Below are 13,783 nucleotides of genomic sequence, written 5' to 3'. Positions count from 1 at the left end.
ATTCTTGGAGACTTTATGGAGTGCCTCATGTGTGCCAGTACATGGTAGTATTGTTAGTACTAAAGGTAATACTTTGGTACCTTTGATAGCACTAATGGTCATTATTACCTTCATTTTCACAAGAGGATGCTGAGGCCCATAGAGGGCATGTGACTTGCTCAAAGTCATTTAGCAAATAAGTGTGGAAGTCAAATTGGTACCCAAGTCTGGGTGACCTCGCAGTCCATGCCATCTTCTCAAAGCGGCTCACTAGTGAAGGCAGAAATCAACATGACGTGTTCCCTCAGATGAGTTTTGTTTCTCCAGGGTCTCTTTTCTGAATCTGTTATTTCCCTTAGCTCTGTTTGGACCTTAACAGTCCTGTGCAAAGTAGAACACAGGTCTTTCTGGTATCACTTTGTAGCTCCATTACTATGCATTTTGTGTGGCTTTTTAAATGTAGTGATTATTCATTATTAACCAAGCTCCTAAATTCCAATATGATCATATTCTTTTTTTTTTTGCTGTACGCGGGCCTCTCCTGTTGTGGAGCACAGGCTCCGGACGCGCAGGCTCAGCGGCCATGGCTCACGGGCCCAGCCGCTCCGCGGCATGTGGGATCTTCCCGGACCGGGGCACGAACCCGTGTCCCCTGCATCGGCAAGCGGACTCTCAACCACTGCGCCACCAGGGAAGCCCAGATCATTCATTTTATTTCCACTTTAATAAGGTGGATTTTTTGTTTTAATAGATCACACTTAAGACTTTTTCCTGTAATTATGAAGTATCAGTTTGCAATTAAAATCACAAACCAGTGATATTTAAAGAGTATATAATATTATGATATGCATCATGTTTTTTTATTTGTACCTAAGGGTCTAAAAAGTCATCATTATTGGTTTATAGGAGAACCGATTAAGGAACATTCAGCCAGCTCTGTGATAACATTGGAATTTTTATTGCAGAACTACTGTGTTGACTCTATATCATATCTTAGGTGCTCTCATGATCGCTTAAAATTATCCTGGTCTAAATTTCATATAAAACTTGGGGGAGAAAAGTGTTTGAAAGGGTAATGTCATCAAATGCTTAAATCTTAATTAAATTAATTAAATTAATTAATTAAATCATATATTAATTTTTCCTCTCTCCATTTGTGTTTTTTTCCCTAGGAGAAAAATTCAAAGTGGAAACAAAGACCATTGCTGTTGACTTTGCATCAGAAGATATTTATGATGAAATTAAAACAAGCTTGGCAGGTCTTGAAATTGGTGTTTTAGGTTTGTATCTTTTTCATGTTTACAGATTCTTCTTGCATTTATTGACTAGGACTTTCTTTTTGGATGTTAGGTGTTCAATTGGTGAAATGACTAGTGAGAAGAAAATTGTCTTGTTAATACAAGTGATCATTAGATGATATGGATCTATATACACTTGAATCTTTATGTTTTGGGTTGTGTTTTAATGATGATTCTACAATTTAGGTTGTTTTCCCTGCCTGCTTTATTTCCAGTCTCTCATTCTCTCTGTATATACTTAGATATAGCTATATCATAATAATCCTTTGTGGTGGGTAATGCTGACCCATTTTTACAGCTGAGGAAATAAAGGCTTAGAGGGGTCTCAGCCTTTTGTTCAGTATTACCCCCTCCCCAACAAGGAGCCTTTTTAGACATTATTTTCCCCTAGTCTACCCTCCCATGAGACTTTAATACCACAGATCCACTGGGTATCTTGTTTATGTGCTGTATGTATATCTGTTCTTTATACATAAAAAGGATAAGAGCTCACACCATACCCCAGAATCAATTTTTGTTCCCTTGGGGGGAGATGTATCACCCCAGTTGAGAAGACGTGGCTCAGAGAGATGAGTGACTTGCCTAAGCTGCCGTAGAGACTGAGTACTGCGCATGGGATTTAGCCACTGTTTGTTTTTTCTGAGTCTTCTACTTCCTTGTGCTACACCTCAGCTACCTTATTGCCAAAAACCGATGCTTCTGCTGAGATGTGGAAGTATTGGTCCTTGTTATGGAAAAGATTCACCAGATTTTGAGGAAAAGAAAAAAAAAAACAGGCTTCAGAAAGTCACCCAGCATTCTCTGACTCATTTCTAGAAAGAAAAAGGGCATCTAGTTCAGAAAAATGTCACTTCTTCACTAAATCTCTTTATCCCACTGCCTAAATTGGTGGGAACCTGGTAATTGCCATTGTTTTCTTTATTGGACTATAAAAGGAGGAACAACGAAGAGAAAGTACTTTTAAAAAAATGTTTCTTAACCTTTCTTTAGTCACGACCCCACCCGTCTTCCTCATACTATAAAAGAATGGTCTCATATAATTTCTTGAAAAGGCAATTTAAAAAAAGTTAGCCCTACATAGTGCCATTGGACCTGGGGTTAACCCTGGCTTTGATGTGTTATCTTTTCAGCTCCTGCCTGGTCCATGTCATACATCACCACACCCCGCCTACCCTCACAGCTATTCCCATACTTACAGGAGAGCCAGTAGCAAAAGATGAATGAACACACAGGTCTAATTTTTGCCTTGTTCTTCTCTAATACATACATTACTCGGAGTCTTTCACAAGCTCTTCTTCCTTTAGCTTAACCTAAAGCACAGCTAACATCTATAAAATTCTCAACTTTTAAAAAATTCCAAGTCAGTAGTAGCTGTAACTTCCTAGTTAGGATAGACACCGCCATAGTCCATCCAAACCCCTTTCAAACTAGTCGTGGACTGGAGAGTGAAGGCTGGCTTAGGCAAGGAGGGGGATCAAGGATCCCTAATGAGAGGAGACTTATTTTGAACTTGTGTTCTTGGAGAATAACTTTGTTTCAGGAGTGGTTCAGTTAATCACAGTTGTTCTTAGCTTTGTATAAATTTCAGCTGCTTTTCACTGGGTAACTTTGAAACTATAGCTACTCTGAGACTATGCCATTGAAAATGGAAGATGTCAGGCATCAGGTTTGCTGCTGGGCTGGAGGGTTATAAAAGGCACTCTTCAGCTGTTCTTTCCTGACCCAGTATATAGAAAGTCTGCAGTGTGATTTTATGCACAATAGATAGATCTGTTAAGGATGAGGGTACATTGATATTTAGACCTAAGGGTTGATATTTTCCTGGGCCACATATGCTAATGGCACCACTGCTTTTGTAGTCCAGCCCCTTAGTAAATTGCAACCTGTGAGTCGGCAGTTTACACCCCTCTTTATTCATTCATTCATTCATTCATTCGTCAGTCAATGAACTGGAGATACAACAATGAACAGGAAAGCGCCTGGCTTTATGTAGTATAATGTTCTAAAGGGAAAGACAGCCCTAATCAAAAATAGTTACTTGTGGGCTAAGTGTTGAGATGGGGAGGGCAGGGTGTAATAAGAGGGTAAAAGGGATGATGGAGTTGATATGGGGAGAAATAATGGTGACTTGGCCTAGCCAGTGTTAGGAAAAAGGACGATTCCAGAAATACTGAGGGAGTAGAGGAAGCAGGAATCTACTTGTGAGAGATTGCAAGAGAACTCATGATGACCTTCAGGTTTCTGGCTTGAACATCTGTGTCAATAGTGCCATCCAATAAAATGCGGAATCCTGGAGGAGGAGCCTTTTTGGGAATGAGGATCATTTAAGTTTGGGGTTCCTCTAGGATGTCCAAGTGGGGTTGTTAAGTCGATAGTGGACATATGGATCTAGGTTTTGGTAGAGCTCCTAACTAGAGAGAGAGTTTGGAGGTAAGTCATCTCTGAGTAGTAATCTCACTGAAGAAAGGAAACTGGAGCTAATCCAAGGAGAATGGAGAGAAGGTAAAGAGAAAACTGGGGACAGAGCTCTCTGTTATCAAAGGCTGCCTGGAACGTATAGTGTGAAGGAGGGATAATTTTTTGCACAAGTTCAGCACTGTCCACTGGAAATATAATGCAAACCACACATTTAATTTGAACATTTCTAGTAGCCACATTTTTAAAAAGCAAAAAGGAACAAATGAACTAATTTTTATAATGTATTTTATTTTAACCCACTATATCCAAAATATTATCACTAACATGTAATCCACATAAAGTTTTTTGAAACATTTTGTATTCTTTTTCTCATACCAAATCCTCAAGTCTAGGGTGTATTTTACATTTATAACATATCTCAGTTCGGACTAGCTACCTTTTAAGTGTTCAGTAGCCACATGTGCCTAGTGATGGATATCTAGCTCTAGTTCATCTTGGCTGTCTCTCATCCTCAGTTTGTGCGGGAGAGCCATAAATATAATTTCTAGGTTTTTCTTGTGCTTTAACATAGCTTTCAACCAGGGGCAATTTTGCAGCGTCTGGCAATGTCCAGAGACATTTCTGTTTGTCGCTAATTGAGGGGGGAGGAGGAGGAAGTTCTACTGGCCCCTGGTGGGTACAGGGCGGGGATGCTGCTAAACATCCCTCAGTGCACAGGACAGACTCCCCCAGCAAAGAATGATCAGTCTAAAATCTCAACAGTGCTGAGGTTGAGAAACCCTGCTTTGAAGTTATATTGTAATTAAATACTTCTGATTGAATACTTATGGAGACACACACACACATACACAGACAACTTAATTTTTGATTTCTAGGTTGGTTACAGATCAATAATAAAAATAATTATAGCTAATGTTTACATACTCCTTTAAAGTTAGCAGCACTTTCACATACATTATACTATTAATTGGCTATACATTTTGTTTTCTTTCTACTCTACCAGAACTGTCTCCTTAATCATAAGCTTTGTATAATTATATTGACATTTATTAGCAGATATATTGCATTGTAATTTTAATTTGTCAAGATTCTTGAGGAAACTATTAAAACACCTTTATGAGCTAAATTTTATCTTATTGCTAGGTCATATTTCAACTCAAATCTTACATTTCTTTCTCTAGTATGGGTATAACCCTCTAGAACTTGTGGGAGGCGTCTGGTGTTGATGTTTTCTTTTTTTGTTTCGTTTTGTTTTGTTTTTTGCGGTACGCGGGCCTCTCACTGTTGTGGCATCTCCCGTTGTGGAGCACAGGCTCCGGACGCGCAGACTCAGCGGCCATGGCTCACTGGCCTAGCCGCTCCGTGGCATGTAGGATCCTCCCCGACTGGAGCACGAACCCATGTCCCCTGCATCGGCAGGCGGACTCTCAACCACTGCACCACCAGGGAAGCCCCGATGTTTTCTTTTTTTTTTTTATGATTACCTGGGCCTATAGCCCCTTCACTTTCTTTCTTCCCTTTTTCCTCCCCATGTATCTAATAAATAATCTTATTTATTCTCCTTCCTCAGAACTCTGCTTAATGTCAGTCTCACCTTTATAACATTCCCTAAAATAACAAACATGTACATTGATTTCTAGTAAGATTTAGCAATCCATATTAAGTCATAGGAAAGAATTTTGTCTACCGAGTATTAATGAAACCAGTAATGATAAAAAGAAATAAAAATCACCAAGGTACATTCCATTTGTTTGAATAGCACTAACCACTAAAGTATAGTCAGTGCTTAATAAAGAAAATTAATATTTTCAGAATTACAAAGGAAAATGCCAAAGCTATTGGTTCTGAAAGAAACATTGTTTTCAATAAGATAAGCAGAAAGAAAATGGCCATGAATTGTGTGAATTTGTGCTGAAAGGTCACCATCACTTGATAAGACTATAAATGCATAAGGTTGAGACAATGAATTCTTAACTCTGGTGTGTAAAATAAGTAAGCATCTGCTGTCTTCTCTCAGGCAAAGGCCAAGAAACACAGATTTGAGAAAACTTAAAATACTTCAGCTATTTAGAGAAAATGACATCAGTGCTGCTTTCAATAAGCAAACAATTAGTTAACAAAATATGACTGCTACAATGCTCACTTGATTCCTCAAGAGAGACTCTCATGTGTGTTCCAGATTGGTTTGGAGGACTTCATACAATACATCGCAGGAGGCGTAAGTTACCAAGGCCAGGGGAGTAGCCTTGCATTTAGAAATATGCCACAGAGAATACTTTTTTCAAATTTCACTATGATTTTTTTAACTTTTAAAAAGTGACATTCTTTATTCTAGAGGTAAAAATAGAAAGGTTCTCCTGGAAAAAGATAGTTACTTGTTTTGTGATTCATTAAAAAAAAAAAAATCAACCATAGCTTTATTCAAGCTTCTAATTCATACTAGACCAAGAATTTCCCTATGCCAAATGCTGTGAAGGTCCTCTCCACCCATACTATCATTATTATTATTTTTTAAACTTATTTATTTATTTATTTTTTGGCTGCCTTGGGTCTTTGTTGCTGTGCGTGGCCTTTTCTCTAGTTGCGGTGAGCGGGAGCTACTCTTCGTTGCGGCGCGCGGGCTTCTCATTGGGTGGCTTCTCTTGTTGCAGAGCACAGGCTCTAGGCACGTGGGCTTCAGTAGTTGTGGCTCGCGGGCTCTAGAGCGCAGGCTTAGTAGTTGTGGCGCACGGGCATAGTTGCTCCGCGGCATGTGGCATCTTTCCGGACAAGGGCTTGAACCTGAGTCGCCTGCATTGGCAGGCGGATTCTTAACCACTGTGCCACCAGGGAAGCCCATACTATCATTATTTATGTAACTTGTAGGGTCAAGAGAATCAGTTGGTACAGGGTGACAACCTGTGATGGCTTAGTTTCTTAGGCCTATTTATTACCCATCAACTTTTTCCTGTCTCTACACAGTGCCCATAATTTTATTAGGAAGCATCATTTAAATAACAACAATATGTATAGATAATAAAAGTCAGTTGATTGCAAAGAGTCATTGATTGCAAAATCTGGAATAGACCTTTTTATTCTCTTTTCTTCCTATGCCCTTCATAAATGAATAATTGTTCTATTAATGTATTTGGTGGGTTATTTTTAAATTGGTATCCTTCCCTTCTAAGCTGAATGCAAAAATACCTCTTGATTATCCTTGCCTAAGCAACCTTATGGATTATGGGAAATACTTGGGAAGCATTTGTGTTCTGTTTTTCTCCCCTACAACCTAGTATTTCCCTGAATGTTCTGAGATGGAGAATAGTTGAGTGTTGGGAATAAGTATCTTAAAAGATAGTTTGAGCAGAGATTAATAGTTAAGATCAGCCAACTCTATAACTGTTTATACTTAATTTTCAAAGCTTTTAAACAAAAGACCCAAGAGTATTTTTAGCTACTTGGGGAAAAGGACCAGTGATCTTCAAAATGGCAAACTCCCAGGTAATTAATTTGGTTGGGATCCAGAGATGGCTTCCTTATAGTTCAGTGTCAAAGAAAGAGGAAGTAGATGCCTAGGAGAGGGAGCCGCAAGCCTACAGGAACTGGGTTGAGGAAAACTTTTCGAACCCTGGGAAGGAAGAAATCTTGAGCGCACTGGGAAGTTATGTGGCTTTCCAGTCCCAATTGACGAAGGAAGTTACAAGTAGAAGAGTCTTGCTTCTTCAGAGGGTTTAAAAATATATAACGCTACAGATTATCTTCTTGCCCATTTCAGGAATTTTACTAATTAGAAATTAGTTTTAAATTGCCTTCTTTTGAAATGTAAATATCTCTGAAAGGGCAACGACATCTTCATTTACATCTTATTGGGATTAGTACATTCAGTTTACTGTCTCCTTGCTGGATCAGTCACCCTGAGGAAATAACTATTTTAGTTAACGAAAGACATGGAGAAATCATTTTGAAATGGAGAAGAGAGGCTTAAAGAGGAAACTGTAGTGGTAGGTTGGCGATTAGTTGGGTGCTGAGAGGGGACGAAAAATAGTAGGGCAAAATAAAGTTAGTTGAGAGAGCACCAATGAGAAGTGTTTGGAAATACCCTCCTTCCTTTTTTTTACCTGTAGTCCAGGTATAAAATGACTCAGGCTCAAGAAAGGACAGAGGCTATTATTCTAATGTAGGTAGGAAAGGATTACAGGAGCATGGTAGGATGATAGTTTGCAGAGAGGGTGGAGTTTCTCTGTTATTCCACAATATGATTTTTCATGCCTTCTAGGGGTGAGGATACTTCCCAAAACTTCCCCCTTGATTAAGGAGACAGTTCTGGTAGAGTAGAAAGAAAACAAAATGTATGGCCTCTTCCCTTATTTCTTTTTCTTCTCTGATTGCTATGGTTAAAACTTCCAAAACTATGTTGAATAATAGCAGTGAGAATGGGCAACCTTGTCTTGTTCCTGATCTTAGTGGAAATGGTTTCAGTTGTTCACCACTGAGGACGATGTTGGCTGTGGGTTTGTCATATATGGCCTTTATTATGTTGAGGTAAGTTTCCTCTGTGCCTGCTTTCTGGAGGGTTTTTATCATAAATGGGTGTTGAATTTTGTCGAAAGCTTTTTCTGCATCTATTGAGATGATCATATGGTTTTTATCCTTCAGTTTCTTAATATGGTGTATCACATTGATTGATTTGCATATATTGAAGAATCCTTGCATTCCTGGGATACACCATGATCAAGTGGGGTTTATGATCCTTTTAATGTGTTGTTAGATTCTGTTTGCTAATATTTTGTTGAGGTTTTTTTGTGTCTGTGTTCATCAGTGATATTGGCCTGTAGTTTTCTTTTTTGTGACATCTTTGTCTGGTTTTGGTATCGGGGTAATGGTGGCCTCGTAGAATGAGTTTGGAAGTGTTCCTCCCTCTGTGTTTGTGTTTCCTTATATTTTGGAAGAGTTTGAGAAGGATAGGCATTAGCTCTTCTCTAAATGTTTGATAGAATTCGCCTGTGAAGCCATCTGGTCCTGGGCTTTTGTTTGTTGGAAGATTTTTAATCACACTTTCAATTTCAGTGCTTGTGATTGGTCTGTTTATATTTTCTATTTCTTCCTGGTTCAGTCTCGGAAGGTTGTGCTTTTCTAAGAATTTGTCCATTTCTTCCAGGTTGTCCATTTTATTGGCATACAGTTGCTTGTAGTAATCTCTCATGATCCTTTGTATTTCTGCAGTGTCAGTTGTTACTTCTCCTTTTTCACTTCTATTTCTGTTGATTTGAGTGTTCTCCCTTTTCTTCTTGATGAGTTTCGCTAAAGGTTTATCAATTTTGTTTATCTTCTCAAAGAACCAGCTTTTAGTTATGGATCTTTGCCATTGTTTCCTTCATTTCTTTTTCATTTATTTCTGCTCTGATCTTTATGATTTTTTTCCTTCTGCTAACTTTGGGTTTTTGTTGTTCTTCTTTCTCTAATTGCTTTAGGTGTAAGGTTAGATTGTTTATTTGAGATTTTTCTTGTTTCTAGAGGTAGGATTGTATTGCTACAGACTTGCCAGTTAGAACTTCTTTTGCTGCATCCCATAGGTTTTGGGTTGTCATGTTTTCATTTTCATTTGTTTCTAGGTATCTTTTGATTTCCTCTTTGATTTCTTCAGTGATCTCTTGGTTATTTAGTAGCATATTGTTTAACCTCCATGTGTTTGTATTTTTTACAGTTTTTCTGGCTGTAATTGATATCTAGTCTCATAGCGCTGTGGTTGGAAAAAATACTTGATACTATTTCAATTTTCTTAAATTTACCAAGGCTTGATTTGTGACCGAAGATACGATCTATCCTGGAGAATGTTCCATGAGCACTTGAGAAGAAAGTGTATTCTGTTGTTTGTGGATGGAATGTCCTATAAGTATCAGTTAAGTCCATCTTGTTTGTGTCACTTAAAGCTTGTGTTTCCTTATTTATTTTCATTTTGGATGATCTGTCCATTGGTGAAAGTGGGGTGTTAAAGTCCCCTACTATTATTGTGTTACTGTCAATTTCCCCTTTTATGGCTGTTAGCATTTGCCTTATGTAATGAGGTGCTCCTATGTTGGGTGCATAAATGTTTACAATTGTTATATCTTCTTCTCAGATTGAGCCCTTGATTACTATGTAGTGTCCTTCTTTGTCTCTTGTAGTAGACTTTATTTTAAAGTCTGTTTTGTCTGATATGAGAATTGCTACTCCAGCTTTCTTTTGATTTCCATTTGCATGGAATATCTTTTTCCACCCCCTCACTTTCAGTCTGTATGTGTCCCTAGGTCTGAAGTGGGTCTCTTGTAGACAGCATGTATATAGGTCTTGTTTTTGTATCCATTCAGCCACTCTGTGTCTTTTGGTTGGAGCATTTAATCCATTTACATTTATGGTAATTATTGATATGTATGTTCCTATTACCATTTTCTTAATTGTTTTGGGGGTTTTTTTGTGGGTATTTTCCTTTTCTTGTGTTTCCTGCCTAGAGAAGTTCCTTTAGCATTTGTTGTAAAGCTGGTTTGGTGGTGCTGAATTCTCTTAGCTTTTGCTTCTCTGTAAAGGTTTTACTTTCTCCATCAAATCTGAATGAGATCCTTGCTGTGTAGAGTAATCTTGGTTGTACGTTTTTCCCTTTCATCACTTTAAATATGTCCTTCCACTCCCTTCTGGCTTGCAGAGTTTCTGCTGCAAGATCAGCTGTTAACCTTTTGGGGATTCCCTTGTACGTTTATTGTTGTTTTCCCTTGCTGCTTTTAATATTGTTTCTTTGTATTTAATTTTTGATAGTTTGATTAATATGTGTCTTGGCGTGTTTTTCCTTGGATTTATCCTGTATGAGGCTCTCTGTGCTTCCTGGATTTGATTGACTGTTTCCTCTCCCATATTAGGGAAGTTTTCGACTATAATCTCTTCAAATATTTTTCAGTCCCTTTCTTTTTCTCTTCTTCTTCTGGGACCCTTATAGTTCGAACGTTGGTGTGTTTAATGTTGTCCCAGAGGTCTCTGAGACTGTCCTCAATTCTTTTCATTCTTTTTTCTTTATTCTGCTCTGTGGTAGTTATTTCCACTATTTTATCTTCCAGGTCACTTATCCATTCTTCTGCCTCAGTTATTCTGCTATTGATTCCTTCTAGAGAATTTTTAATTTCATTTATTTTGTGTTCATCATTGTTTGTTTGCTCTTTAGTTCTTCTAGGTCTTGTATTTTCTCCATTCTATTTCCAATATTTTGGATCATCTTTACTATCATTACTCTGAATTGTTTTTCAGGCAGACTGCCTACTTCATCTTCATTTGTTTGGCCTGGTAAGTTTTTTCCTTGCTCCTTCATCTGCTCTGTATTTCTCTGTCTTCTCATTTTGCTTAACTTACTGTGTTTGGGGTCTCCTTTTTGCAGGCTGCAGGTTCGTAGTTCCTGTTGTTTTTGGTGCCTGCCCCCAGTGGGTAAGGTTGGTTCAGTGGGTTGTGTAGGCTTCCTGGTGGAGGGGACTGGTGCCTGTGTTCTGGTGGATGAGGCTGGATCTTGTCTTTCTGGTGGGCAGGACCATGTCCGGTGGTGTGTTTTGGGGTGCCTGTAACCTTATTATGATTTTAGGCAGCCTTTCTGCTAATGGGTGGGGTTGTGTTCCTGTCTTGCTAGTTGTTTGACATGGGGTATCCAGCAGTGGAGCTTGCTGGTTGTTGAGTGGAGCTAGGTCTTAGCGCTGAGATGGAGATCTCTGGGAGAGCTCTCACCGATTGATATTACGTGGGGCGGAGAGGCCTCTGGTGGTCCAGTGTTCTGAATTCGGCTCTCCCACCTCCAAGGCTCAGGCCTGACACCCAGCTGGAGCATCAAGACCCTGTCAGCCACACAGCCTGGTACGTGGGGAGTTTCTTGCCTTTTGGGGAGTCTGAGGTCTTCTGCCAGCATTCAGTAGATGTTCTGTAGGAGCTGTTCCACATGTAGATGTATTTTTTTTTTCTTTTTTGTGGTACGCAGGCCTCTCACTGCTGTGGCCTCTCCCATTGCGGAGCACAGGCTCCAGACGCGCAGGCTCAGTGGCCATGGCTCATGGGTCCAGCCGCTCCGCGGCATGTGGGATCTTCCCAGACCGGGGCACGATCCCATGTCCCCTGCATCGGTAGGCGGACTCTCAACCACTGTGCCACCAGGGAAGCCCTGTAGATGTATTTTTGATGTATCTGTGGGGAGCAAGGTGATCTCCATGCCTTACTCCTCTGCCATCTTGAAGGTCCTTCTTCTTTCCTATTTGTTGATTGATTCATCAGTCAGTCATACACTAACCCATTCAAGAAGTATAATTCCAGAGATATAGCAGTAAACAAAACTGATATTGTTTTTGGTTTCATAGAAGACAGCCAGTGAACAAGTAGTTGGGAATGTGTTGCATGACAGGGTATGTTACGAAGGAAGCTAAGAGTATTGGAGATGATTTCTCTGAGAAAGTAATATTTAAGTTGAGACCTGAATGCTGATTGACCCTGGGAGAAGAGATGTTTCCCAGTAGAAGAAACAGTATGTACAAAACAGTATGTACTCTGAGGTGAATGTGTTTGACAGAAGATATGTAAATCTAGAGCATGAATGCAAAGGGGATAGTGCTAGAGTCTGGAGTTAAGCAGCACCATATCCCAGAAGGCTTTAGAAAATCAGGTTGATATGTTTGGACTTTATTGGAAGGACAATGTAGACATTGTAGAGTTTTAAGCAGTAAATTGATATCATCCTAGAATTTTAGAGAGATCATTCTGACTCCCAAGTGGAAGGGGCAAGAATTGACACAAGGAGACCAGTAAGGTTATTTCAGCAATGAAATGTAAGATGAGGATGGCTTATATTAGGATGATGGCAATGGGAATGGGTAGAAGTGAATTGACTAGAGACATGTTTAGGAAATAGAAATAGGACTAATTTCTGATGAGGTCCTCATCAGAAGTCTTGTCTGACAGAAGGATAATGGTAGTTTGTTGTTTTTAATTATTATTGCCAAGCTTCATTAAGTATTTTTTATATGCCACGCATCATGCTAATGAATCTCGTTTAATCCCCAACAATCCTATAAGGTAGATATTAGTATTTCTGTACCCATTTTACAGACAGAAAACAGGCTTACAGGGATTCAATGCATCGTCCAGGGTTATACAATTGCTAATTAGCAACCTCCAGGTCAGCTTGAGCAACTGGCTGCTGTTTCTCTAAGACAGGAGACTGTGAGCCAGGACAGTTCTGTAGAGAAGAATGATGATTTCGTTTTGGGTTATGTTAAACTTGAGAGAGCTGTGAGAAAGCCAAGTGGAGTTTCAAGTAGACAGTGGCATCTGGTATAAATGCCCTCCTTTGTGTTGAATGAAGCACAAGCCTGATGTAGCCAATCATGGCAAGCAGAATAGGACATGGAATTTTTAGGAGATTGATCAGGAACATTATCAGACTAAGTATAGTGTCTTATAGTTCCATTAGATGTATTGAATGGGATTGGATTTCCAAAGTGAGAATAAGACTTTGAATTCGTATGTATTTCCTTTTATTCGAAAACCACTAACGGTATTAATTAAAGCAAAACCTTTAACTTAAAACTGGGTAATTAGCTGTGATTTCAGAAATGTAAGTAGAACCGTAATTCATGAAATTGATACGTATTCCTCCTGTTCGCTGAGATTTAACTACCAACCTTCTGCCATCCTTCTTTCCTCATCCTCTCTTCCAACTTTATGTATGGCAAATTTTATGTGGTTTTGTAATGAGCGTCACATAGCAATTTATAATTAAACAGCTGAGGTGAAATGTTCTGTTGTGTTGCTTCTGACTGGATCTTAATTTTTCAATTTCTGAGTAAAAGCGCTGCAGATTTAAAGCCTTGTAAACTCTCTTTTATTTAGAAATTGCTACTCGCAAGTGTAGGAAAACTGTAAAGTTTGCAAAATGTTTTACTTGGTGTTCCAAATATCATCTGTCAAAGTATGAACATGTGCTAGCTACAGCAATATGTTAAATAAGGCAAAGAAGAAATTTTCTTTGCATCACTTTCCAAACTCTGCAGACTGTAAGATTAGATCCTCTCGAATGAAGTAAAGAGGGTAAAGGAACAATTAGGATAAATTCA

At 39.0% G+C, this 13,783-nt stretch overlaps 1 protein-coding gene across 2 annotated transcripts in view; it reads left to right on the top strand.

Annotated features, from left to right (window-relative positions):
• The window catches only part of HSD17B12 (hydroxysteroid 17-beta dehydrogenase 12), a 172,877-nt gene that overhangs the window by 100,841 nt on the left and 58,253 nt on the right, over nucleotides 1–13,783 (top strand). For both annotated transcript variants that reach the window (XM_049713177.1, XM_004264026.4), the window contains exon 4: nucleotides 1,152–1,259. In XM_049713177.1, coding sequence (XP_049569134.1) covers nucleotides 1,152–1,259 — 108 coding nt within the window. The remainder of the gene's footprint in view (nucleotides 1–1,151; nucleotides 1,260–13,783) is intronic.

Source organism: Orcinus orca, chromosome 8, assembly GCF_937001465.1.
Source record: "Orcinus orca chromosome 8, mOrcOrc1.1, whole genome shotgun sequence".
NCBI lineage: Eukaryota > Metazoa > Chordata > Mammalia > Artiodactyla > Delphinidae > Orcinus > Orcinus orca.
Note: the sequence above shows the minus strand (reverse complement) of the source record. Positions and strands in the feature narration are given on the sequence as shown.